The 27,855-nt window shown below is 40.0% G+C and overlaps 1 protein-coding gene across 8 annotated transcripts; it reads right to left on the reverse strand.

The window, feature by feature from the left end:
- Positions 1–6,899: 6,899 nt before the first annotated feature.
- On the reverse strand, positions 6,900–27,022 carry sytl2a (synaptotagmin-like 2a). Of its 8 annotated transcripts, none has more exons than XM_069670541.1 (18): positions 26,987–27,022; positions 24,272–24,592; positions 23,834–23,988; positions 23,433–23,556; positions 21,306–21,375; positions 21,109–21,202; positions 18,872–19,444; positions 16,466–18,388; positions 14,274–14,375; positions 13,892–14,151; positions 13,687–13,791; positions 13,207–13,376; positions 12,886–12,988; positions 12,632–12,793; positions 9,256–9,352; positions 9,072–9,177; positions 8,597–8,802; positions 6,900–7,417 (listed from the first exon to the last, which is right to left on the reverse strand). In XM_069670541.1, exons 2-18 carry the CDS (start codon positions 24,370–24,372, stop codon positions 7,269–7,271), a joined length of 4,500 nt encoding a protein of 1,499 aa, XP_069526642.1. In that variant the 5' UTR covers positions 24,373–24,592; positions 26,987–27,022; the 3' UTR covers positions 6,900–7,268. The 8 variants fall into 8 exon arrangements, with proteins under 8 accessions (XP_069526642.1, XP_069526623.1, XP_069526633.1 ...); XM_069670522.1 differs by having other exon boundaries at positions 13,207–13,379; XM_069670532.1 differs by lacking the exon at positions 26,987–27,022 and adding an exon at positions 26,350–26,437 and having other exon boundaries at positions 13,207–13,379.
- Positions 27,023–27,855: the final 833 nt, after the last annotated feature.

Raw genomic sequence — 27,855 nt, forward strand, 5'->3', positions numbered from 1 at the left:
GGTGTCATGTGAGAATAGTATGGTGTGAAGGCCTGATATAACAGGGAACAAGCAGAATCCTCAGTGAAACAGTGACACAGTCTGCAGAGTGGTTGCACAAGCAGACTGCTGTTTGACTGTGTCTGTCTCTCTCCTAACACGCTCAGCAATCACAGCAACTACTTCAGGCCCAACTGCAATATTTGCTGCAGTGTGTCAACGTTACGTCAAGTAACTGTTCAGTCTCCAACTAATCTAACTGTAAAAGGAAGGAATTTTAACTCTCAAATTTCACAGGATCCGTCTCCGGCGCGTACCGTGTGCGCCACAACCTCCGGAGTCGATCGCGCCCATTCAGGTCAATGCTCGTGATTCCACAGCATGTGTCGCTGCCCAGAAGCGTCTCTCCGCTCTGCTCCGCTAAATATACGCGCCGGGTCTATTTTTGACAGAGGCCGCTTCAAGCACGCATCAAGCTGAACAGAGCTTCCAAACAAAAAGTCACACATGAAAACAGCATACAGCATCCAGTCATTTAAAAATAAAACACCATGTACAGACCGTTTTAATAATAACAACACACTGAAATCTTGTAAAAAGAACACTTTTAATTAAGTAGTGTACTCAGCCATGGTAGAAGCACAAAAATCATGGAATGATATCCAAATGAGCAGAAAATCAATCTCGGAGGTGCAACTGTTTGTGTGTTGCTCTGTTTAACATTAATGTTATCATGTGATTTCGCAATTCTCGTGCGATAATGTAGTTCTCCCGCTATCTTGTGATCTCGCGAATCCAGCTGCTTGGGCCAGCGCTTCACTGCGCTGCGGATTAGACACGCTTCCTGTGGGCGAGGGCTTACGCTGTCTGACGGACCAGAACCGCAGCACAGACGGAACGCGCCGGACACGGATCCTGTGGGGTCAAGACGTAAGTCTATCCTGTAACAGTTAATACAATCAACTTTAAACTTTGTGTGTCTATTACTGAGGACCTGAGGGAGTGAAGCGTGTCTGTACATTGAGAGTTAAGAAAAAACTGAGTCAAATTCCTTGTATGTGCCCACATACTTGGCCAACAAAACTGATTCTGATTCTGAAGTGTCCAGTTGGAAGTACCTTGGGTGAGAAATGTTTAAGATATGAACTACAAGGGGAAAAAATGCACCTCTCCAATATGGTGTCTGCAAATAGTGGCATACTTGCACTGCAGATGTTTAACTGGCAGAACTTGTCCTCCACAGACCTATAGCTTGAACATACAGTAGCCAGTTATGTGTAGTTTTTCCTTGCCAAGCGTTTATACAATTGATTTCACCCGTGGCAGGAGTATTTCTGAGGACCCGAGGGAGTAGTCCAAGAGAACTCTGCAAGCAGCACTTCCGGGGGCCAAGCCATCCGACTGCCCCTAATGGACACTGAACTAGTCACTGATAAGTGGAAAAGGAAACAAAGTATGTCTCAGTGATACAGATCCATGAAACTGCTAATAGGCTGATGGCCTGCTGATTGTTAGACAATGCCACCTCGGTGAAAAACACTGACCGGTAGAGTCTGCAGCAACTGGGGTGTAAAATTTAGCTTACTGCAGAAAAATGTTGATGTTTGACCCTGACAGTTATCTGGCTTTTGTCCTCCATGGTCAACATACCATTGATGAGACAAAAGCAAAGCAGAGTTGGATGCAATATTATTTCTAATTAATGAAAATGATAAAGAAATTATTAATTTTGCAAGGACTGAGTATACAGTGACATAAATTTAAACTAAGTGTAGGGACAGCAGTCACAGGAATGCAAACTAGATGTCTTCACAGGTCTAAAATAATGGACCCAAACCCTAATGAACCCGGGACGTGTGTACTGATATCTGAATAATAGATAAATACCGGAGTCATATTCCTTGTGTGTACATACCTGGCCAATAAAGCTGATTCTCATTCTGATTCTGAAATATAACTAATTCACTTCTGGGGATCAATAAAGGATTATCTTTTACAGACTGTTGCAGACTCCATGGGTTCATGGCACTCTGCTAGAGACCAAAGACCCGGGGAGGGTCAAGTCAATAAAATAGAACTGACATACCTGGATATTAAAATTGCTTCCTAAAATGCTGTTCTACTGCTTTACTTTTCTTTCCACCTGATTGTCACTCTTGTTATCTGATCGTAAATCAGCCTAATTGCCAGGTAAGTTGCACTAACTGACTGAATGTTGTGCTTAGACATTAAATTCAAGTAAATGGATTTAAGTTCTTCTTCTGGCGCATAGACAAAGAACATCGGAAAATAATGTAAGCTTTACTGTATATAAGAATAATTTTACTTTGAAGCATGTGATGGATAGATTTACATAAATCGTGTTGTAAATATATGGTACATCTACATGCTACAACATACCTTGAGTCTCTGTCACTATTGCTCACGATAATGGAATCCAACTCTGTGGCCCCATGGCTTTCTGGTTTAGGAAATGACATTTCTGAAGCCACACTTAGGAGGGTGGTCAGAGGCTTTAAGTTGTGTGCAGATCATGAAGTCAACCCACAGCGCCTGAATAGATTGATCACTGTCTGCCAGTGCACTCTAAAATCATCATACAGGACATTTTGTACGGGGGAAAACCAATGGGGCATCGAATGGAAATTACATTAAAGACATTACAGCCTGTTTTGCAGCCACTGGCTGAAGCAATCTACGGGAACAATTCCGACATTTTTGAAGATTTTAGTCACTTAGACCCCGAAATATGTTAAAATAGGGCCCAGGTTTAAAAATACGATAATGCAATAGGCTTGCATTATTGTTAATAATTGTTACATAAACATAGTGATTGATATAAAAATTAATACTGCTGTTATGTAATTTGTATGATGTTTCATGAGTTTCTCTCAGCACCCTCATCTCTAATGAACTTAGGGGCCTGTGTGTTGACTAGACTGGACTGGACTGGACTTGTCACACTGTGGATGCTTTTCATATGACATGGGAGTGTTTATGGTTTAGTCACATCAATTATAAAAAGCTATCTGTTAAACTTTACTTCATACACTATCTAATTATTCACAGGCGTGTGTAGGTTTAGTATTTCAAATATGTGACACTGCTTTAAAATTCTTTCGTTTTTCTAAAAACAACAAAACAATATAAAGTTGAGAGAATATACCAGTTGCCTGATGGCTTGATTGTGCTTTACACACTTACCGAGAAGAGCTTCAAACAGGTTGCTTTTAAAAATCCCCATTACTCTCTGAATGGCAGTTCGGAGCTGCTGCTCCTCTGGCTTCCTCAGTTTAGTGCAGTACTCCTCCAGAAGCCCCAAGGCTCGAGCTGTGTCTGCAAAAGAGGGGGCAGATAAGACAGCCATTCGTGTTTCTTGGTTTGTTATCTTCATATGATAAATATGTGTCATATATATTAATTTTACAATATTTTGTAAGTGACAAAATTGTATATAATGATATAATATGACAACAGAAAGGATATCAGCCCTCTTTCTATACATACAATACATACAATACAAGACTGTAAGTATAGAGAGAAGTTTAGAGAGCTTTATGTGGGGTTACCTTCCTATACAGCTGAACTCACAGCAGGCTGCAAACATTCTTTTAGAAAGCACAGGCTGGACAACCAAGCTTAACTTCAAATGTTGACAAATGTGACACATTGTCAACATGTGACATCTTGTACACATTGAGCTAAACTTTCATATGTCTAACACATACAGTAACTCACCTTTTTTTCTGATAGGCATGGCTGACTTTTTGTAAACGTTACTCTTGCTAAGCCTTCCAGTTCAGTGACCTATGCTTTGTCAAAAAAGTCATTTCTTGACAGAACGGGACGTGTTTTGAAGCTCAGCTGTTAAATCAGTATCTCTCAAAGTGGAGTCCAGGGACAAGGGGCCCTGAAGGTGCATCCAGGGGGTCTGCGCTCATCAAACAGGAGTAGAAGTTGATCTTAGATTTCGCTGTCCCAGATGAGTACAGTACCAAAAGTTGTCCAGAAGAAGCTCAGGTAAGGTTCACTCAAGCAGTGCGTCTTCAACTTTTACCTACTGTATAAGCACAGTAACTCAAGGATCTTTAATGTGAGCATGCTTGGGAACAGAGGTTGTGTTTAAACTCTCCCTGGGTCCATTTAAAAAAAACTCCTTCAGTTGAAGAACTTGCAGTACACAGATTTGTTGACATGACTGACTCACTGATCATCCCAAAAGCCTATTGCACGCAGACAAGTTACAAGGCTGAACTGGAGACAGATGGGTGGACAACACAGTTTGATGAGGACTGTCTAGAGAAGTTGGTTTAGTGTCCCATGTTGAGTAGGAGCTGTCAGGTCAAAGGGCAGGCCTGAGTTAACACTCTCTGTTCTGTCCAATGTCACACACAGCCCTTGTGGTGTGACAGTGCTGGGTCGGTCCCCTGTCTGAGGAGCTGGTCCACATCATGAATCCTGTCTGACTGTCAATACACAAGGCTTCTTTGACCTGCCAGTCGATGCGTAGAGTACAGGGTGCGCCACCTTTCTCTGAGGGAGGATAAATTGATGTTGAGTTTAAAGAGAAACGTCTGCCGGTCTTGTGTTTTTTTCGTGTCAGCTAACACGTAACAGTCACTTCAGAGTTTGAGTCTGGAGATACTGAACAGCGGGGGGACGTGTGTGTGATCTCCATGAAGCGGGGAACGAAAAATCATGACATTAAAAATTCCTCTTACGCTGCCGTGTTAACCGTCTTCAACGGTTAAATATTAACATGCATGTTGCATATAAGTTAGCTAGCATTCATGCTACATCACCAGCCAGCAGCAGTGCCAAATGAAATGATGCTCTCCCAGTGAGAGCCCTGGTTGTAGGAAAATGCCTTCCTGCCAAATGTGGGAGAAAAAGCATGGCTCTCAAATGCCTCCATGTATTTTCATATTCCGAAAAATGGTGACTGTGAATTCGCTGGAAATTTCCCCTGATAAAAAAGCAGCACAGTCCTCGATCTGCCACATCTCTTTATTATTTAACACGCTACTGTACAGTAGCGTTAGCCATATGAACTGACAGCGTTACCAACAGTTTTAAGTGCTAGGAACAAGACAGCCACACGGAGTAACATGACTTCCGTTTATAGCTTTCAAAGTAAAACACTCATTAGCAATACATTTTTATAGAAAAAATAGACCTACCGGTCATGTGAAACAGCCGTCTCTGATTTTATCTCTATGGTTGATATTTACAATTAAGTGGGACATAAATAAATAAATAAATAAATAGAATTTCCAGTCAATGCAATAAGAATGAGATTACAACATGATAAAATCACACACACCAGCCATTGCAATAATTGAGCGGTTTTTAAAACATTGAAAAACATATTGCTCAAACAAAGTATTTGTTATTATTTACATTATATTCATATAATACATATAAGATATTCTTATGGCCTTAGCTAAAGTACTTTTATTTTGAATACAAATTCATCTGACTTCAGGGCCAATTCTGGTGAGCTTGACGCAGCTGTTTAACTTCCCTTAGCAACGCAGAGGCTGGTCGCTGGTTGCTGGTTCGCGTCTCGATTGACAGGACTCGAAGACCAATGCAATAGAGGGATTACTTGTCGCATCAGGGCGGATCCACCAATGAGAAGCTTAAGACCTGTTCAAAGGTGAGAGTAGAAATGTTGCTTGATTTAATTTTCAGTAGGAAATTTGATCTCGAGTAATCTATTTCTGTGTATCTAAGTATTAATATTGAGAGAGCAATATTTTATTTTAAAATAGGAAATAACAGTGTCTATTGGGTAAATGTCTAAATGGCATTATATAATATGCATATTTGTCATACATATTTTCATCAAAAATTGTTTTCATGTTGATTGTCCACAGCACAATTTAACTGTGCTGGTCTATCAATTACATACATGACACATGATACATTGATTGCATGCTGTCTGTCCTCAGAGAGGGATCCCTCCTCTCTGGCTCTTCCTCTGGCTTTTTTTTTAAAGGATTTTTCGGGGTGATTTGTCTGACCTAACAAACTAACCTGACCTAACAAAAAAACAAAAACACTTTTCTTATGCTGTATAGAATGTGAAGCCTCTTGAATCAATTGTATTTTGACATTCGGCTGAATAAAACTGACTTGATGATGCAGTAGGGCTTATGAATATTCCTCTCATGACTTTTGTCATTTGTGTCCAAACAGCAGACTCTGGTGGTCAGTAAAGACAACCCACCTCTAATATTACAGCAGCTGAGAGGACTCAGCTTTAACTTGAAAACAATATACAGTGACAGCACCCAAATAGATGAAACAGAAATTAGAAAAACATAATTAGTGTTGAACATTAGATTCTGCATACATTTTGCTCACTTTTCAGCTGTTTCTTTCTGTCTTCAGAATTAAAAAAACTTTTTCTCACTGGATTGTTGTCCATCCAGAGACTTTAAAGTATTCACTATTGATTGTGAAGAAATAATGCTCAATCTTCCATGCATGTCCAGACAGACTAGAATAAGAGGAGGACAACTGTAAAGACTTCAGAGAAGGTACTGTTGGCTTGTTTCATAATAAGAATTTCATATCAGAGTATCATTGCAGATGGACTGCACATATAGAGCATTTTTCAAATCTTCCGATCACTAAAAGCTCTTTACACAACATGTCACAATCCCCCTTTTACACATGCATTTATACCCTGATTGCAGAGGCTGTTAAATACCAAGCTGCCTATCACACCTGATCTAATTACAATATCGTGCTTATGGCTTTGCCTTCTGGAGCAATCAGGGGTTTCTTTGTATTGCCATTCATTCATTCATTCATTCATCATTAATTGCTGCGTCTGAGGTGAATATGTGGTTATTGTCGGCCGCTATCTAAATGGAATTATACAACAACACCACAGTAGTTAATTGGTCAATTTAATATGCTGTTTATTGAAGAAAGAATTGCTTGATGCAGTGATCACATTACAGAACAACATATACAATCAATAGTGCTCTGATCAAACATATGTTCAGATCAAAAAATATTGTATATCTTATAACTACAATTTTATCCTCTAACATATAACTACCTTCTTGATATGGCAAATTCAACATGTGCTTTGGACTACACCTAATTATTGTGTGTGGAATTTCTCATACAGTGATCATCAATTTTACAGATACATAGTGCTCATTAATGCTGCTGATTCCACTCATAATGTAAAGGTTGTAAATGCATTTATATGTACACGCAGTGTGCTCCCATCAAGTTTCCACACATTTATCAGCATGTTTTATACAGTCTCACTTTGACATGCTTTTTGCCATCAACAACATTCTCAAAGGTAAAACATCCTCCACCCATTCACCTTCTGCCTGTAACATCCTCTGCCATAAGTTTGCTTCATCTGCTGTTGAATCCATCCAAGCCACTTCCACCCCATAACTCTTCCCTGCACAGAAGGGCACAGGCATTATTTTGTTAGTAAGAATGGCAATAATTGAAAATCAAGTTATTATGACTGAATGTTTTGTTTCTGAAGCAAAACCACATTTACATCTTTAAAAATGCAGTCTGTCTGTCTGTCTTTCCATGGTAAATGGTAGATGATACAGTTTTTTTCAACAACTCAAAGCACTTTCACACTACATGTCACATTCGCCCTTTCACACACATTCATACACTGATGGCCGAGGCTGCCATACAAAGTGCCAACCTGCTTATCAGGATCTATTTAACCACAGTCATGCACATTCATACACCAATGGCTATGTCTTCAGGAGCCATTCTGGGTTCAATATCTTGCCTAATGACATTTGAACATGCAGACTTCACGAGCAGGGGATTGATCTGCCAACCTCTCTGATTACTAGACGACCCAATCTACCTCTGAGCCACAGCGTTCACAGAAGAAAGTGAAAAATGTCAAATGTAAACTCACAAACCCATAATTGCACATGATATTTGGTGTTGTCAAGGTTACATGAAAAGTGCTGTCCCATTCCTTTTTGCTCCATTTTGAGCCGTTGCAGCCTCTCGCACCAGGTGAGGCATATTCAGTCCTAAGTGTTCAGAGCTTAGGCTTTTAGGCTTAGGAATATTAGGATTGGGCTACATAGCAGAGGCCTGGTTTAAGAAACAAGATCTGGAGTTACGCTGCATTAACGTGCATTCAGCAGACAGACAACACTTTCTTGGCAGCACCAGAAAACAAACGTGCAGGTCATCAGGATGGCAGCAAAACAAAACACAAATCACAGCGTGTTATTGTCATGTTTCTGATTGTCACCAAAGAATTAAATATATTATTAATTATGAATTATTATTTTTTCTACTTTTGGACTAAATGTTCAATTGTATTTAGCTATAATATGCAGCTTTCTCTTAATATTCTGTTGCAAGGCGCTGGTTTAGCTCAGTTGGTAGAGCACGCGCCCCATGTACAGAGGCTACAGTCCAACGCACTGATCACAGGTTTGACATTCTGTGGTAAATTCCTTTGTGGAGGATGGCAAAAGAAAAAAGCAAGTGCATTGAAATTCTTTGCTCAGAGTTCAAACTCATCCAAAGCATCCAGAGTGCACTCGTCACAGTAAAGATAAGATAAGATAACAGTGGGGTGGAAGCTAACCTGTCCCTTGCCCCAGCCTCACTCCGCCGATGTAGTGGTTGTTCAGTCGGTCATGATCCCACACTGTTATCTCCACACAGGCCTCTCTCAGGTCCTCTGGTCGGAAGCCGTCGTACACCATGGTGTGGTTAAACATAGGGTTCGCCGTCCTCTTCACAACCCGTGTCTTCTGTCTGCTTTTCCGGCTCGTGTCAGGAAGTACGGTGCTGCAGCAGAAGAACAGGAAGAAAATATAACGCTAATATTCATTTTGTAAAACAAAAAATAAAAGGATTTCATTTGACCATGATGTTGTGAATGAATCCACTCAACTTAAAATTCTGAAATGTTATTTCATTCAGCTTCTTCTCAAACTTACTATATTGCAGGTCATTTGGATTTTATTCAAGCAGTTTTATTGTTAAACCTGCTGTTTCTAATACTGTTACTTTTATTTAGTGAATTTCAGTAAATGACAGTTTGCAGGACATCTTACCATTTCACAAACGGGTCGATCACAACTCCTCGAACTGGAGGAAGATTCTTACAGTCTTTCACCCAAATCTGCACCTCACTAGTTTCCATCCTAGATGTGCTCTGACCTGTGGATTCAGTCAGAACACAAAAAGTGACAAAATTGAAAGGAACAGTTGATTAAAACTTAGGAGTCATCAGCTCACTTTGGCACGTCTGCAGCAGAAATCTCAGGGCGACTCTCATCTGTCCTCTGCCGTCAATCAGCTGTGAGGGAGTCGGTGTTGAAGCTTGTGGTGACACCTAAACGATTGAGATGTGATGAGTAAATGTCTCATATAGGGTTGTCACCATACCAGAATTTCAAACTTCGCTACATTACTAGTAGAAATAAAACGATACTTGATACCTGTTCGATACCACGGCAACAAAAACATAAGTCCAAGGAACAAAAATATTATTTTTCTTTTCATTTCCCACCTTCACAAAATGCTGGTACAGAAAAAAGACACACCAGCTCATCTGACATACTGTTGATAATAATGAAAGGCTTAATGAGCAGCATTAAAATTTTCCCTCTTAATCCTCACTTATTATCCAGTAGCAGTATGAGCTGGTGTCTGTGTCTGCAGAGGATCTGCCCTTGGTCTGTGTTTCTATTCTTCTTATTATTCTGCTGTGTTTAGGACATTTGTGGACGTATCTTTGGAAACTGCTCAAAAACCTTATGTTTACCTTGACAGTTTTTCTCCAATTGACCTTCCTGAGCTAAATTCTCTGATATCTTCGTCTAAACCATCAACCTGTCTTTTAGACCCGATTCCAACCAAGCTGCTTAAGGAAGTCTTTCCCTCAATTAGCACTTCTTTACTAGATATTATTAGTATGTCTTTATCGACTGGCTATGTACCCCAGTCTTTTAAACTAGCTGTAATTAAGCCACTTCTTAAAAAGCCTACCCTAGATTCAGGCACCTTAGCTAACTATAGACCTATATCTAACCTTCCTTTTATCTCAAAGATCCTCGAGAAAGCAGTCGCTAATCAATTATGTGACTTTCTTCATAACTACAGTTTATTTGAGGACTTTCAGTCAGGATTTAGAGTCCACCATAGCACTGAGACAGCACTTGTGCGAGTTTCAAATGATCTACTTACTGCTTCAGACAGATGACTTCTCTCTGTACTCGTCCTGTTAGATCTTAGTGCCGCTTTCGACACGATAGACCATCACATCCTGTTACAGAGACTAGAACATTTAATTGGCATTACAGGATCTGCATTAAGTTGGTTTAAATCTTATTTATCAGATCGATCTCAGTTTGTTAATGTTCATGATGTGTCCTCTATGCACACCAAAGTTAGTCGTGGAGTTCCACAAGGTTCTGTGCTCGGACCGATTCTTTTTACCTTATATATGCTTCCTCTTGGTAATATCATGAGGAAACACTCCATTAATTTTCATTGTTATGCAGATGATACTCAATTATACTTATCTATGAAGCCAGACGAAACCAATCAGCTATCTAAACTAGAAGCATGCCTTAAGGACATAAAGATCTGGATGACTAGAAACTTTCTGCTACTTAATTCAGACAAAACTGAAGTTATTGTGCTCGGCCCAAAACACCTTAGAGACTCTTTCTCTAATGATATAGCTGCCCTAGATGGCATCAGCCTGGCATCCAGCACTACTGTTAGGAATCTGGGAGTTCTATTTGATCAGGATATGTCCTTCATCTCCCACATAAAACAAATATCAAGGACAGCTTTCTTTCATCTCCGCAACATAGCAAAAATCAGACACGTCTTGTCTCAAAACGATGCAGAAAAACTAGTCCATGCATTTGTTACTTCCAGGTTGGATTATTGTAACTCGTTACTATCAGGCTGCCCTAATAAGTCACTAAAAACTCTGCAGCTGGTACAAAATGCTGCAGCACATGTGCTGACAAGAACTAGGAAGAGAGATCACATCTCTCCTGTATTAGCCTCTCTGCACTGGCTTCCTGTAAAATCTAGAATAGAATTTAAAATCCTTCTTCTTACTTACAAAGCTCTTAATGGTCAGGCACCATCATATCTTAAAGAGCTCATAGTGCCATATTACCCCTCTAGAACATTGCGCTCCCAGGATGCAGGCCTGCTTGTGGTACCTAAAGTGTCTAAGAGTACTGTTGGAGGTAGAGCCTTCAATTACCAGGCCCCCCTCCTCTGGAACAATCTACCAGTCAAGGTCCGGGAGGCAGACACCCTCTCTTCTTTTAAGAGTAGACTTAAAACTTTCCTCTTTGATAAAGCTTATAGTTAGGGCTGGCTCAGGCTTGGACTAGCCAATAGTTATGCTGCTATAGGTTTAGACTGCCGGGGGGATCTGACACACCAAGCTGTGGACCTGCTCGACTGCAACAACTACTAACATCAGCCTTCCCCATAGTATCATTATTGTTGCTGCTAATGCTAATAGTAAGACCTGTTGACTTCAACTGTTACAATTACGATTACCTCAGCCTTTATCATTACTCTGCTTCTCTCACTAATTTATTTATTTATTTATTTTGCTAATCTTCACCCTAGTCTACCACTATTATTGGCTTTGTAACCATAAGTATGTGTCTGTTGTTGTTCATGTAACAAGGACATATGTTGTTGTTGTAACAAGAACATATGTTGATGTTGCTCTCTTTGCCTGTCTCTATCCTGCATCTCCTTCTATCCCATTTGCGGCCCATCCAGTCGAGGCAGATGGCTGTTCAACATGAGTCTGGTTCTGCTCGAAGTTTCTGCCTGTTAAAAGGAAGTTTTTCTGCCAATGTGCCGAATATTGCTAAGTGCTACTCATGGTGATTCATGTTGGGCCTCTCTTTAAATAACATAACAAAGAGTCGGTCTAGACCTGCTCTTTCTGTAAAGTGTCTCGAGATAACTCTGGTTATGATTTGGCGCTACACAAATAAAATTTGACTTGATTTGATTTGATTTTTTCATTTGATTTGATTTGACGTCCATTGATTGGCAGTGGTCTGGAGCTCAGCCAACAGTCTGCAGGTCGGGATTACATGCCCGTCTCTCTGTCTGTCTGCAACAGACTCTATCGTAACTTTTGCATCTTAATGAGATGGGAAAGGGACTTCACAAAACATCTTCATATGTCGCTCTGTGAATGAGAACAGTCCGCTGTGTCGCTGCTGAATCAGAGGTCCAGGTGTGACGGAGGGCGGAGCAGAAAGACACATAGTCAACTTCGGCCTATAAAAACTAAACCCTGTACCTTCCTACAGGGTTGTATGGTTGTTGTACGGTTCCACTGCCTTATTCACATTAACGGCTCTCTCTCTCTTTACTCCCTGTCTATGTTACTGCTCTCTCTCTCTTTTGCTCGTGGCAGCTTTAGGTTGAAAATCTGAATGCAGATCTGTTGTTTTTTTAAAGCTCCCATACCTCTGAGGACTATCGAACGTAAAAATAGTTTTCAAACACGTGGTTTCGAAAAAGTATCCAAGTATTGAAAATGTTGACAACCCTGGTCTCGTCAAATCACTTCAACAGTACACACAGACTGTGTGAAGAAATGAAGCCTTACCCGGGCTTTTAATGCATATTCATTTATCTGTGTGTTGCTGAAGTCCCACTCTGACAGATCCAGGTCCACATCACCCAGAAAACTGTTTCGCCCAAAAGTGTCGTTGTGCCACACTGAGATGTTTAAATTCTGAGTTTTCAACACCTCCATTAGGATTTTAAACTATAAAAGGAGAAGGAGGCAATTAAGATGTTTGCAAAATGTGGACTGAATGTATTGAGAGATCTGTAAAAGACTAAGTATGGCCTTCTTACCCTGAGGATTTCATTGTAGTCAGGGTTTAACGACTTCTTTTTTACAGCGGTTTTTCTCTTTCCTATTTTTGTTTTGTCAGGAAGGAGGTAGCATTTCACATACCTGGAAAGAGAGAGCAGAGCATTACTCTTTTTCTTAACATAGAACATAGGGTAACATATTAAAAATTATTCAAATGACTGCAAGAGGCTACTGTTTCACAAATGTGGCACGTGTCTCAGATTCGTTCTGATCTCTCTCTCATGTCAGATATCACTGGATGATGTGACATCTGCTCTACCTTTACCATTTGGTGCATAAGATATATAACAAGCATTTACGGATCTGAGCGGTTCTTCTTGGTGTCTACCACAGCAAGATCCCTGCAGTGCACCACAAAGATGTGAAACTCTCCAAGCTTCTGGATGTAGTTCACTGCAAACTGGATGCTTCCATGGACTTCAATGTCACCAAAGTCTGCAGGGTAAATGCTGCTGATGCTGCCGCTGACCTGCTCATTCATAATGACACAGAAGAGAGAAACGCCCAACCTCTCTGGGTTTAGGTCATGGTATACAAAGAGGGGAAATGATTAAATTCATTTGTAGGGAAAAAAAGGAATATATTATGGCAGCTATAACAATTACAATGACTATGTGTTACTGAACATCTATCCCCTCATTTTCCATTGTGTCTTTGTACCTAAGATGCTAACTGGAAGACCACTCTAGGCTGATGATTTTTAGAGTCTAAACTGTAAATTAAGGAAAATTTATGGAGGTCACATGTCGGGTGTAGTGTGTATTTTTGACTGAACATACTGATGACATGGAGGCCATTCCAGAGGAGAGACTTAAGTTAGACGTGGAGCTGCCTGTGTTTCGTCTCAAGCCCAAGATGGTCTCAAAAGTGCTGTCACTGTCTGTCTGATGATATCAGAGAAAAACAGAAGAACACATAGATTAAACTCTGTCACAGCTCACTTACTGCAGGACAGATGGTGAAGGTCAGTTTAGAGTGGTTTACCTCGTCCTGCTGAAGAACAGGCACTGACACACTGGTTTTCAACTGCTTCGGGTCAGATGATAATGGAAGTGAAGAAACTAGGAGAGAGATGTGACAAATCTCTTCCAATGACAATAAAATGAGTAGCCTACTTATGGATTTCAAAAGTATGCTTTCTGCATGTTTCCAAGCCTGTAAATACATTAAAGAAGGGACCACACGTTTACCATCATCCACACTTTGATTCATTGCTTCTTCTTTATCCTGGGCCCTCTCTTTTCCTACAGAGATAATATGAGACAGTGCTATTTACATAAAACTGCTAAATAAAATAAAAACACTTTATCATGGCAAAACAGTAACACGCATGACCATCAGCTGCATTAAAGAGGAGTCCTTTTACTTGTTGTTGAGGTGAGGTTATCCAGACTTTTGGATGAGGACTTGATCTTTGAAGATAATTGTTTCAGAGATGTCAGGATGGTACCAGGAGTCTCATCACAACCTACAGATGAAACCAAATCAGCTCTGAAAAATAGACCCAACACAGATGTTCTACACACTTTATGAATTACTAATGCATCTGTTTCAATGAAAGTAGAGTAGAGATGTTAACAAAAAAACAGACTATACACTTAAAACTTGTTAAAAAAAAGAGAGTTAAATGTATGAAAGTTACATGATTTATATTAGCAAAGATGCTATGTTATAGGAGATGTATGTGATTTTGGAGATAAAATATTGATGAGTGTATTTTTAAGAACATTTTGGTCAGGAAAAGCTGTACTCAAAAATCTGCATTATGCTACAGTCGAGCAAACAGTGACACTGCAGCAGGTCATGCAACCAGTGAAGTTAGGTTGTGCGTTAGCAGACTTTCATTAAGATGCAGAGAGGTCCCAGTCGTACTATCAACCCTCTGCTACTAGCTAACGTCAAACTGGAGAGTAAGCTGAATGGCCATGGGCTATGACTGTCTGAGCTTTGTTTGTTGTTTGGCTAGAACACTGGATTATTTGTCAGCACACACACAACAGGGAAATACAGGACTGTGAGGAGGTATTGACTGAATTTGACAAAAGCTTATTGGATTAGAATCATCTATAAATACAGTACAAGTAAATTTGAACATGTTCCTCCTTATCCCTGATCTGCTTCTGCATCAATGTTGATATAAAATGAGGGGACTGAGGCCTTCGCTATGAAGTTGGATTTGGGGTCAGCCAGGTGAATTCAGGTTTTTTTCTGGGTTACAGTACTACAATGTTAGGTCAATTCTTAGTACATAACCACGCTAACTTATGTTATGTTCCAGATAACGAATCAAGCTTTTTTAAAGCACCGCCAACTGACCAATCATTGCTCCTGACCCTGGAGCTCTGTGAGTGTTCAGAGAGCGGCAGACACCCTCGCTACTTTTAAGAGCAGGCTTTACACTCTCCCTTTTTATAAAACTGGCTCAGGCTTGCCTTGAACCAGCCCCTAGTTATCTTGATCTAGGCTTAGACTGCTGGGAGACTTAAGACATTTACATAAACTTGTTGGTGCAGCATAGTAAGCTGGCAGATTTTGATGACTGTGAGCAGAAAACAAAAAACGTTCATAATACACAGCCTAGTATTAAACTATTATAATAAAGATTATAAACATGACTGACAACTTTTAGACCTCTGCTGAGGCAGAAGTGTCTGTCTGTCTAGGCCTTCTGCAGGAGAAAAGAGTGACCCACAGGACAGATTTTCTGATGTGAGACAAAAATCTGCATGTTAGAGGCTGACAGAGCTTGCTCGCCTAAGCTGCAGCGGAACAAAATTATAAATACTGGGCAAACATTGCATGTATCATTGCAACTAAGGGGGAGAAATATCTAAACATCTGACACAATAAGAGGGCAGGTGAGTGAGACGAGTCGGTAAAGTTTAGAACCTTGCAGGTAGCAATAGGTAGCATTTAAATGACTAAATGATGAGGAAGTCCCCAAAGAGGAGGGAGTGTGACTGCTTAATCAGAACCAATGTTAGTTTAATTCTACAGTGTAACAAAATTAACTGGGTTGACCTCGGGCAGCAAACCCTTACCTTAGCACATCAGTCCACAAACAGTGACCAACGTAACAGCCAATAGCCTTGTACAGATGTTTTGTGTGAACATAAATCAGCCAATTGCAAATGGAAAGCCTTTGTTTGTGCAATATGTTGTTTATGTTTAGAATCAGAATAAAGCCATTCTGATAGCTGCTGGACAAAGCCAGTGGTTTGCATAAAAATGACTGAAAATGTTACAGATCCCCCTGGAATATTTTGCACTTGCCCCCATTGCAGCTACCTTTTAAATAAATTGAGTACCAGATCATCCTAAGGAAAAGAGCAGGTTACATTTAAAAGAAAAAACAATGTAAATGGGGACTGAAAAGAAGGTGGTGATAAAAGTATATTAGGGTAGCACATTTTTTGTATGTTGGTGAGCCTAAATGAGAGAGTTAGGGGCATAAATGCCACCTATGTAACACATATGTCTCGAGCTCTGCACTGTGTTTCATATTTCTAAGTGATTATTTCAAAGAAACAAAAATGGAGAATGGATTGAAAAGCTCACTGCCTGAACTTGTCCGAGGCAGTGACCAGGCACTGGTGGTTGTGTCCTGGCTGGAGTTTCCATCTTTATTTTGCACAAGCCAGGAACCCTTCCTGGAACGACTCCCCTCAGTGGGAGTGTCTCTCTGGTTTTCCATTGCGTCTCTGAGGGTTTTTTTTGGACTGTGTACCGCATCGCTCTCTTGGGTAAAAGGGGGGATATGGGCCTTTTCATGTGGCCCAAGGTAGTGCTGATAATCCTGAGGGATGAAAGATCTGGCAAGGAGTGTGATGGTCCCAAGCTTCTTTCCAGAGGCTTTTTTGGATTGTGGTGACGTACATTTAGAACTATTTTGCTTAGTATTCATATTATCAATCATGATGTTTGAGCTCAAATTAGTTTCTGTTAGCACTGTCTGCTTTGCCCCATGAGAGGGGCTTTTTCTCTCTTTTGGCACTGGTTTCAGCTTTCCTTGATGCTCTTCAACATTCTTGGTTTGGGGGTCAATATCTATTGGAAAGGTTTTTAAGGGAGAACCTTCCCGTCTGGGACTCTTAGGACTGGAGGCTTCTCTCTGTAGGACCCTTGGGTGACACGTCTTAGATGGACTCCTCCTGGTTTCTTCTTCCTGGTCTTTTGATCTTGGAATATGGGATATACTTGGACTGAGGGGCATCATTTGAGCCTCTATATCAGCCTCGACTCTGTTTTGCTGAGAAGCTGACGATACATCCTGAGAACTTTGACTGACGAAACCCTTGTCTGTCACATTTAAAGATTTCAAGACAACATTGGAGTTGGTTTTGTATGGAGATGTTTGTCCCTCTGTCTCAAATGTCTCTTTGCTGTGTAAGAATATTTTTATATCAGACTGAGGGGAAACCACTTTATTACGGAGAATTGGCCTCGTTGAGGCATTTGCAGGGATTACCTTGGATTTTGTTAATTCCTTCTCCCAAAAATGTTTTAGATCACTGATCTTAGCTCGGCTGTCCCTTTGAGGAGTGGGACTGGACTGCCTGGAAAGGGGATCTGGAATATCTCCCTCTTTCTTTTGGCTGTTTTGAGAGGAAGGTACAGGGATGATGATGTTTTCCTCTCTGATAGAACAGGTTAAAATGTCATCTGTCTCTTCATAGATGAGGACTGGATTTGCTCTATATGTGCCATCTTCTTTGTATAAAACTACTGGGAGGGTACAGCCAGTCTGTGGTGACGAACTCTTTTCTTGGGGTGTGCCAGCGGGATACTCAACTGTCATTTTCATCTGAGGCAAGAGATTATCATTTATGCTCTCCACATCAGAGTCAGTCTGAGGGCCAAGGGCAGCTTCTCTTCCTGTCTTGTTGTCTTTGTGCCCTGCCTCTTCCCTAGCAAAAATGATTTTGGGAACACTATTTTCCCTCTCCCAGAAAGCTTTCAGATCTGATAGTCTCTCTGGATGCTGATCAACACTGTCGGTATCTACTGAGGTCACTGTTTCTTTGAAAGAAATGTTCTGCATTGCTGTAAGTTGAAGTGTTCTGACCTCCGTCAACTCAGAGAGTTTAGCTTGTTGTTCAACACTTGCAGATTTGTCCTTGGTGGTATCTGCAGAACTTTGGGAGATCATATGGCTGCTGTCTGAGTCTTTTTGCTTAAATAGCTTCACCTCTTCTTCCTGTGTCTGGTCTTCAGCAATTGTATCTTTCTCTTTTTCTCTAAGCAGTCTATTTCCAGGCTTCATGACATCATGAGAAGAACCCTTTGAGGACATGGTATCTGATACGGCCTTAACAGTAATGTCAGTGTTTTGTTCAGGCCAGTCTGCTGTCCTAGCCTGAGAGTGAAGGTCCTCTTCAGGTCCTGTCTCCAGGTGAACAGGCTTACCTGACTCCTGCTCAGTGCAAGGGAGTCCAGACACAGCAGGGCTGAGGAACTCCAAATAACAATGCCCAGAGAAGTCTGCAAAGACAGCAACCACCCATTGAATCACTTGTGTACATTATATCTGCAGATCATTGCACAGTATGATTAAAGATACATGTGTAGGATTTTGTCTTAGTGTATCACTATCAAATGAAATGGGAAACCTAAGAAAGTATTGTTATGAAATGTGTAACCGAATTCAACAAGGTCACTTTGAATAGGATTTGAAAATATGCAACTTTAGTGCCACTCAGTGATAGAATGAAAAATCAATGCCAGTACTGCAGGTCTGACAAAGAGACATTTAGATGAACTCATCTGTATGATTTGAAATATATTCTAAAAACTATTCATAATGATTTGAAATTATTTTCCCCTTCTGCACTCAATGTACAATTTATAATTGTACCAAGAGTTCCATAATCATATTCACATAAGTCATGAACTCGATTTGTGGGCCGTTGGTAAAATTCATTATTGGATGATTCATAAGTCAAGGGTATAAAATAAAACTCTTACCACCAACAACCTCGTGTTGATCAGATTTCTGCTCTTGGATATATGAATCATTTTTTAGGTTGAGTTCATCCTCCTGAGAATCCACTTGAATCTTGTGAGAAGGCCTGTGTGTGCCAGCACCAGTACTGCCTGTGTTGGCACTATCATTTCCATCCTCAGAGGGAGCGATGCAGTCGACATCCAGCAAACTGTGCTCCCCCAGCTCCTTCCCATCATGCCTATCCACTCCGCTCTGGCTGACCATGGAGCTGAACCTCACCTGCTTCCTGTCCAACCAGGTTTCTGTGGGAGAATCCAGGCTAACTGGACTCGGCTGGTCCAGACGAGGGAACAAGGAGTCTGACGAGCTAGAAGGGGACAAGTGCTTGAGGATGCTACGTGGACCAGCAGAGGTAGTTTGCCTGCCTCCTGGCCCGTCTGTCTCAACAAAACACCCCACAGATGTGGTGTTGACTGCTCTGTTTTCACACATTAGAATGGAAACAGATGCATTCTGGGTGAATGGGCTGTCATTAGGGTCCTGTTTACGGTCACTAGTGTAAGATATGCAGTTGTTAGATGATGGTAAAGGCTCTGAAAGAAACAAATACAGACAGTTTTTGTCATTAAGGTATCACAGTGGTTTCCTTCAGCAACTCCACCAATGAACCACCATCCACATCATTTTTTGTAATGTAATCAAAGCCTCTGTTCATGTAGCACCTCATGCCTGAGCAGTTTCTCATCCTACATTATTACATACTCATGACTCCAGGCTTCTATCAATGGTCGGAGGCCTAGTCTGGTTGTGATGATCGATTTGTGATTTGTTAGCACGTTCACAAAAACAGATCACCTCAACGTTTCATATGGTTCCACTCAATGACTTTGTTCTATTTTGCTCTCCCATTGTTCATCATACAGCCCCTCAGATGTATCTGTCGACCCTTCAAATGGGCTACACACCCTCGGTCGAGAACCACTGCAATATAACGTATGTAAATAAAGTAGTTCAAACTGGCCCTACCTGGACCAGGTACAACAGTAAACGCAGCTTACACATTAAAGCATCCTCATAAATTCTGAAATGTCACATAAAAAATCAATCTCATCAATTTCACTGCAGAATGAGAAGTATTTATTTGATTCTGAAAATAATGCTGAAAAACATTGTAATGGAGTATTTGTGACTATTGGTTACTCAAGTAAAGGATCTAAATACTGTTTAGTCAGTAAGTCTGAACCACACTGTGAAATATCAGGAACTCATTTATTTATTTGTTCTCTTTGTGTTTTAAGGTCTCTTTGAGTTTCTTGCAAAGTTACAGTTAATAAAAAAATAAACTTCTTAAAATTGATTATTAAATTAACTGTGACTTGCTCATTAGAAATAATTGAGAATATTCAGAATGTCGTTCTAGTCAATATTGTACATAAATGCACATAGTATACAACATGCACATTGATCAATGTAAATACATTACACTGGTACTGTTTTCAATATTTGCTAACCAATTGTCATTTGTCTGAAGTGTCACTATTTGTGTAAGCTGTGTCCTTGTATCATTTCTCCAACAAAAACATTGTTTTCTTGGTTCCTGAAATATTTCCAGCAGCCACAAGTCATGCAGTACAGATTAAGGCTGTGGAATGTATTTCTCTTTAATCCTCTGGCTAGTCTGGCAGCACTGTTCAGATTTCCCTTCACTCTGACTACTCACAATGTTACAATTTCATTTAGCAGACGCTTTGTCCAAAGCGACGTACATCTGAGAGTTGTTCTCAGAAAATCTGTGGCCCACAGTGACTGGAGGAAAATAAACATAGACATATTGGGAGATCTGACTTCAGCTGTTGATCTTTCATCAGAGTGATATCCCGTATAACCCTATACACACTACTACAGCCATTAGTTTTTTTTATAGAAGCACCTGTTTGTGGAGCTGTAATGTTCATTTGTTAGAAATGATAAGCCAGTACATGCTCTCCACAGCCATCCAACCACTGCTCATGCCAACATGCTGTTCACAGGAAAGGTAGCTGAAGCATAAAACACCCATACACCTGAAGAATGGATTGGTTGAACCAGACTTACATTGGTATATAATGTAGGTGTACCTGCTCTCACGATTTGTCCATTATACAGCTCAGAAATTCAAAACATAATACATGATATATCAGTAGATTACAATGGATAGAATAATAAAGTTACACTCACAAGACATATTCAAAAGGGCACAAGCCAACAAAAAACTCACCCTCATCCTGTGCTCGGGTTTGATCCACTGCTTCTTCCTTTTCTTCCAAGGTGTAACTTGCCATGACTTTGCTGTTGAATGGATTTTTTCTTTCCTTTAACAAAATAAGGTTGATAAATAAAACACATGCAGCACATTTTAACACCGACTCACACTCAACTTTTTAAATGATTTTTTTTCTCTGGACAGGATCTTACCTTTGAGGGTGACTGTAAAACCAGTTTAGGTTCATTTTGCGGTGTCTCATGAGGGTTCTCGATGTCATACCTATCAGGAAACACATCACAAGGTTACATATTGTCTTGACAATTTCTGCAGAACTTTTTAGGTTTTCCAAAAACAGTTCATCCTATTTGAAAAATTTTGATGCTCATGTAAATGGATTACACTATTGTCTATCAACAGGTACTTTTCTGTCAGTAAAATATGTCATTATCTCATTACCTAAATTACCCCTGTTGTCTTGTTTCCTGTCATAGCAAGTGTTGGCAATATGCAACACAACCTCTCGTCTAACTTGTTTTGAAACTCTTAATTAAAGTTACATATTGGAACTTTTAAAAACAGACAGAGAAGTCCTCATTACTGAAGGCATGCAGAAAGTGAATGACATTTATCAGTGTGATCACTCCTCAGGGTCAGTGGAAAACATGTGAGACCTGACCTTGTAAGACGATTACTGAGAACTATGGGGGCCAGTTACTAAGTGTTCATTTACCGTGAGCACAACTCCGCTCACAAGCAGCTACACCCAAATAATCTGCTCCACTAGTACATCATGTGATGTTGCTCAATACAGACAGCACAGGCCATGTGTTTGTTTATACTGTTCCCTGAATGTGTACAGTTTAAAATGTGTTTGTGTGAACAAAAATTGAGTTTTGAACTGCTATAACAATCCCTCTGTTACTACATTCTTCTGTTCAAAAGATAAGTCTGCTGATATTCTACATGTTTCAACAATAAATGTGTCCTATAAAGACATGTACATTATTGTGTGTATCCATAGCCTGATGTATCATTATCATAGAGCTGCATCAATGAGTCTGCATTGCACACATACTGAAGCATCATCCCTGTATTAATATGTTGTGGAAATATTCCCCTTTAAAATAAAACTACAGATATGTAAGATTTATGTCTGTAAAAAATGTAAATGGCTAAATGTACCACAATTTTAGCAGCTGGTCTCTAACTGTGTCTATCTGCTGTTTGCTTGTGAGCAGGCTGTATTCAGTGGTTTATCACTTCAGGCTGCTTCCTTCTGCAGTGGGAAATAAGACAACAACGATGAGAGAGTTGGGGACTCCCTAAAAACATCTTTACTCACTGGAAGGCCAGGCCATATGTTCTGCGTCACACAAAGGTTCTTCATAGTCTACAGTTCACAGGGCAAGGACATTTAGGGAGAAGAAACCAATTTTAACCAATAAGATGGCACATCATCTGGGGGCAAAGTAAGGTGCAAGGTGAAAAATGGTTGTATCTAGTCCCTTAATGATACATTAATACACCAGTTAGAGCGTCATTTGATGATAAATCTATCTTCCTTGTAACTTTACTGCTGGCATTGCTGCATTTGCAGCTAGACTGATTGTCAAAATACTTTTATGTGACTGTTAAACATTTCTCAAATTGACTATAACAACATTTTACTGGAACAAATGTACAAATTCATAGTTCTGAAATATACTGACATTTAGATTGACTTAATTATGTCCACCAACAAAAATCTACTCCGATGGGTCGATCTGTGTTATCAATGTAGCAGGCCTACAGATTATTATGTCTTACCAAACATCTACCATTTAGTTTAGTTTTGCGAAACAGTCACAGTTTGGTTCAGTTTGTGATCAGGATTTGGCCTAAAATTGTACATCAATGTTGACGCTTTTACACTGGACACTAACAGCAGTCTCCTGGATGAAAGGAGTGTTCCAGATGATGTCCTAGGCAAATTTTAACTCGCCAACATTCACATAAAAAGTAAGGGCATAGAATTGGTTAGGGACATGTCTCACCAATACACAGTATTTACTGAACTGTCCCTACCAATAATTTTGTCCAAATTACACTTTTTTTCACCAAATTACAGTTATGCTTTCAACTTGCAGAAGAGTTGTGCATATGAGACAGCCATCAGTCTGTTTGTCACTGTAAACAAGGACTCCAATCTACAGTTCAGTTCAGACACTAAATACAGCAGAACAAAATGTCTCAATCAAATGGCCATTTTTTAAGCTGTATTTTGGGGGGAAATCAAATTTGAAAATTCAAATATATAAATGGTTAAAATGTCTCCTGCGTTGGTTATCTATACTCACCTGTCATTGCTGAGCTCCGTGTGAGGCTCCTGAAGGAGTCCACAGAGCACAGGTGGGACAAACACTTCTTTATTTTCACTGCTGACAAAACTAGGCTTCTCTGGCAACACCTGGGAGAGCTCCACTGCAGCACACAACATAGCTACTGTTAGAAAAGCTATCCTGTAACACACACAATTATGTGGTTGAAATGTTTAAACAAAACATCTGGATAAATAAAGGATGACCACTTCTCAGATCCAGGACTGTTTTCTGGTGTGCATGTAAGTGTTACTTATGTATATGACAAAGACTTTTCTTTCGATTGTTCTAACTTTCCATACAAAAGAATTTTCATTTCTCAAGTATCAAGCTCATTTGGTAATGTTCTAAAGAAGCGATGCAGGACATAGCAGACTCACGTATAGTCAGGGGTTTATGTGTGTGTCTCATGGAGGCCCTGATGATGTCGGAGCCATGGATGCGATCCTGGTGACGAAGCTGCTTGGTCTCATAGAACCATTCTCCCGTCATATACTTAAGCTGGTCCTTGTCGTTTACAGTCTTCTGTAGGTTCCTGATAGCACACACATATGGGGGAATTGTATCCTCACTTCTTCATTACTCAGATCATTCATTTATACATTTTGGTCTATAAAAATTTGGTTAGGAAATCACATCCTTTTTTGGTAAAAGTTCTTCTGCAAAACGTCCCATAAATAAGGCACTGTGCTACAAGTTGTGTTGGATTTGGAACAGACACTTTCTACATTATCTCACGCATTAAAGTTTAAAAGGAAGGATCAGTCAGTGCCTCCAAACAGAGCTGTTGAAACATGGAAGTGACATCAGGAACTCACTGGACACGCTTCTCCTCTGCCTTCTTCAGCTCAGCATCTCTTCTCAGGACAGCCAGGATGCTCTGCTGCTCCTCCTCACTCAGAAAGCTCAGGTCGATCATGATGACTCCTGCTGCTCGTCCTCAGCTTGCCTCAGCTTTCAGTTTGAGTTTAAGGGTTTAACATGATCACCACTTCTTCCCAAGTGAAGTCAGTTGCTTACACAAACTGTGTGAGCTTTGCTATATCCATACAATGAAATGTTTATATTGAGACACTTGTGTTTGTGTTTATTCTTCTGGAGCTCTTTCTGCAGCCATGTTTGATCCTTTCTGGATCGATCTGAATGTGAAAGAAAAAAGCAAAGAAGGAACTGGCACAGAATCTTCGTTAGCTGTAAGCTCAAATGATCCATTTAGAAGGTTTAGGTAAATTTTGAAGCAAGAATGCTGAAGGTTCACTGGTTGCACTTTCTCCTCTCTGAATACATCCTGCTCTCTTTGTCCTATGAAATAACCCATTGAATATTTTTGGGCCCTTGAGTTGTTGTTTTTTTTAAAGAGCAAATATTGAGTTTGGGTTTTTGAAAATCCTAATGGGATTGTTTTTACTAGTGTTTTATATTTTATAGATCAAATCATTGATGGACAAAACAAGCAGCAATTTAATGAGTCATGAAATTAATCATTGTGTTATTGCTTGCTAGATTTTCCTCAACTCATGTTCAAAGATGATAACCCAACATTTCTTACATTTAAAGATATTAAATCATCAACTCTGAGTCTCAAAATGCACTTATGGTTGATGAGTTAGCTGTCTATTCCATTACTTATCAATGGAATGGCTCATTTAATCATCTGTTAACTATTACAATTGAATTGTTACATTTATCATAATTTCAAATAAACATACAAAGTAAGGCTAAATCTAAATACAGGCCCTGTAGAAGACCCTCTGATATAAACAATTGACCAATTCTTTCAGGGATGTTATATCTCATACAAAAACAAATCCGAGTGACTGTAGACACTTGTAGAGCACTTTGTGTTTCAACAACCTGGTTGGGACATGTTACTACTTTAATTGGTTCAAATTGGCCTCCTGTAACCTACCAAAGTGAAATTCATTGGAACAGTTCTGTGGATGGGATGCGTCAGCGTCAGGACATGTACAGGCGCAGAGCCTCGCAGTTTCTGGCTTGGTATACACGCCCTTGCAGCAGCTGGATAACATAAGCTTCTTTGTCTCGACATAAAAAGCTCACAAACTTTTTTACATGTTTTCTTTTTTAAGCCTTCCTCTAGCTGATCAACACGCATGCCACACTTCCGTGTGCCACACAACCCCCCCCCAAAAAACACCAGAAACTTTATCAGTGTTTGACAAAGATGTTCTGCAGATGAGGATAAATAATTGCACAATTGACAGTTGTGAACTGTAAACAAGGCACCAGTGAACAACAAAGGCACCAGTAAACCAGGTGCACAAGTGAACAACAAAATACATATTGTAAATAGAGGTGACAGTTTCACCAGAGCTGCTGCTTTTCCTTTAAGAGAGGAATTCCTGCAAGTTCTAACAATGTCCATGTTCACCCACATCCATCAGGACTTTGGAAATTTCACTTTATACATTTGAGGTTCGTGTTGATTAATGAAGTAAGGTTGTTTATCTGCTATGGGGAAAATGGTGGTGATGTAACATTGTTTTTGAGATTGTTGTGGTGGCATTGGCTCCCATTGTTTGTTCATTATTCCTCTTAGGAAAGACGTAATCCCATTTTATTCACTAGGACAAGGCTGCTGAGAACTGAGCTGTTAGAAGCCCTGGACAATGTTTATTTTCTTCCTGTGTAAGACGATGCAGGTTGATGTTACGTGGGCAAAATACAGTACTTTATGTACGTTTGTTGCATGAGGAATGTTGCATGTCCTGCTTCTCTGAAGTGTAAAGCATGGCTGACAGATAGTAGACTTATTTCCTCCTTCCTTGTGATGTGACTGGTTTCCTCCTTATTATTCTGTTTTGCATATATATCCAGGGACGAAATGATATATTGACGTGTAAGTGACTAAGGTCTAACAAAGTAATAAACTAACCTCTGCCTGGTCCCTACCTTCACCTCCCCTGTCTGTGATGCATCAAGTTCAGGAGACTTAGGAGTGAACTGAAGCGCTGACCCTTACCCTGCCTCGGTCACTTGCACTGACTCAAAATAAAGATCCAAAAATTAAAGGGAAAAGTGGTAACAGCAATGTTTGCTAGTTTGAAAAACATCAACAGACCTCCACAATAAAAAAGGTGTTCTTCAGCCATCCCCCTCTGGGTAAAAAACCTGTTGATGTTTTTTCAATGCAGACTTTGAGAAGTTACATCACCTAAGGAGATTAGACCGCAGTAGACTCACAATAGTTCTGCTGTGTTATGATCTGAATCTAAATGAATCATACAGAAAATATTATGTCTCATAATGTCACTTAATGTGATTTATACAATTATTGTTTTATATTCAGATACTTTGTCATTCAAAACAGCATTTTTCTTAGCAAACCAATAACAGTAGAAAATAGCTTTTTTTTTTCCTCATTTGGATTCCTTTCCTTTCCTTTCTCCCTTTGCTGTGACTTCGGTTAGTTTTGCCCTGACAGTACACTGGCACACCAGCTCTATATCATAACCGTGTGAGAACAACAACATCAACAAACAAGGTCTAATGTCACAAAGCAGTCAACTTACCTTTCCCTGTTGCTCCTTGCTGCATGAAAACTAAACTGCAAGTGGTTGCTGAGCTGCTGCAGGTGGGAGGAGCCTCAGACACTGCTGAACACAGGCCCTGTCTCTGAACCTTTCTGTTACCTTGAGAAATGTTAATCTATCGTTAGACATTGTTGTAATCTGACCTTTTGTCTTCTGTTTTATTTCAATGGGTTTTAGACAGATTTTTGCTTTCCAATGTCCTGAGAAAGTGTCATGAGTCATTCTAGTTTAGTTATGTTTTTGTCTTGTATTTCGGTGTTCAGTTATTATTTCTTGTTTTACCTTGTCATTTTGTCTCCCTGTCATGAGTTCTCATTGTTTAGTTTTGTGTTTAATGTATTCCATGTTTGGTTCACTTGTGTCTTTTTGATTAGATCATTTCCTGTTTTACTTTGTCACCTTGTCTCTCGTGTTGGTCCACTTCCTGCCTTTGTGTTTCCCGCTTGTTTGATTGTGTGTCCTGCCCTGATTGTTTTCACCTGCCCTTCACTGTCTTCCTGTGTTTGCTGATGTCTCATTTTGGATTTTTTGGATTTTGGATTTTGGATTACCCGGCTCCTTGTTGTTTTGCCTGTTTTTGTTGACTCTTCAGTTGGATTTTTGTTTTATTAAATCATTTAAATCTGCATCTGGGTCCTCACCTTTTTGGGAACATTGAACCCTGAAAGAAAGCAGCTTTGTCTCTGTGATAATGTATCCCCCTATTTTGACAATGACCAAAAACAGGTGAACATTCAGATGTTTCATGTATTTACAGTTTAGTCAACTTAATTTCCATTCTGGTAAACCGCTGAAGAACAACATCTGACCGCCCCAAGTCACTTAATAAAAATCAAATCAATTAACAA

The sequence above is a fragment of the Semicossyphus pulcher genome, unplaced genomic scaffold, assembly GCF_022749685.1.
Source record: "Semicossyphus pulcher isolate SPU_LCO1_2020_fin unplaced genomic scaffold, fSemPul1.0.p SCAF_10, whole genome shotgun sequence".
Classification (NCBI taxonomy): domain Eukaryota; kingdom Metazoa; phylum Chordata; class Actinopteri; order Labriformes; family Labridae; genus Semicossyphus; species Semicossyphus pulcher.

Excerpts from the sequence above, each read along its gene's own strand:
- sytl2a (XM_069670522.1), bottom strand. The coding sequence starts at position 24,372 with ATGATCGACCTGAGCTTTCTGAGTGAGGAGGAGCAGCAGAGCATCCTG. Across the intron at positions 21,376-23,432 it reads ACGGAGCTCAGCAATGACAG|GTATGACATCGAGAACCCTC; the intron begins GTGAGTATAGAT and ends GTTTCCTGATAG. Across the intron at positions 9,353-12,631 it reads AATATGCATTAAAAGCCCGG|GTGTCACCACAAGCTTCAAC; the intron begins GTAAGGCTTCAT and ends TCAATCGTTTAG.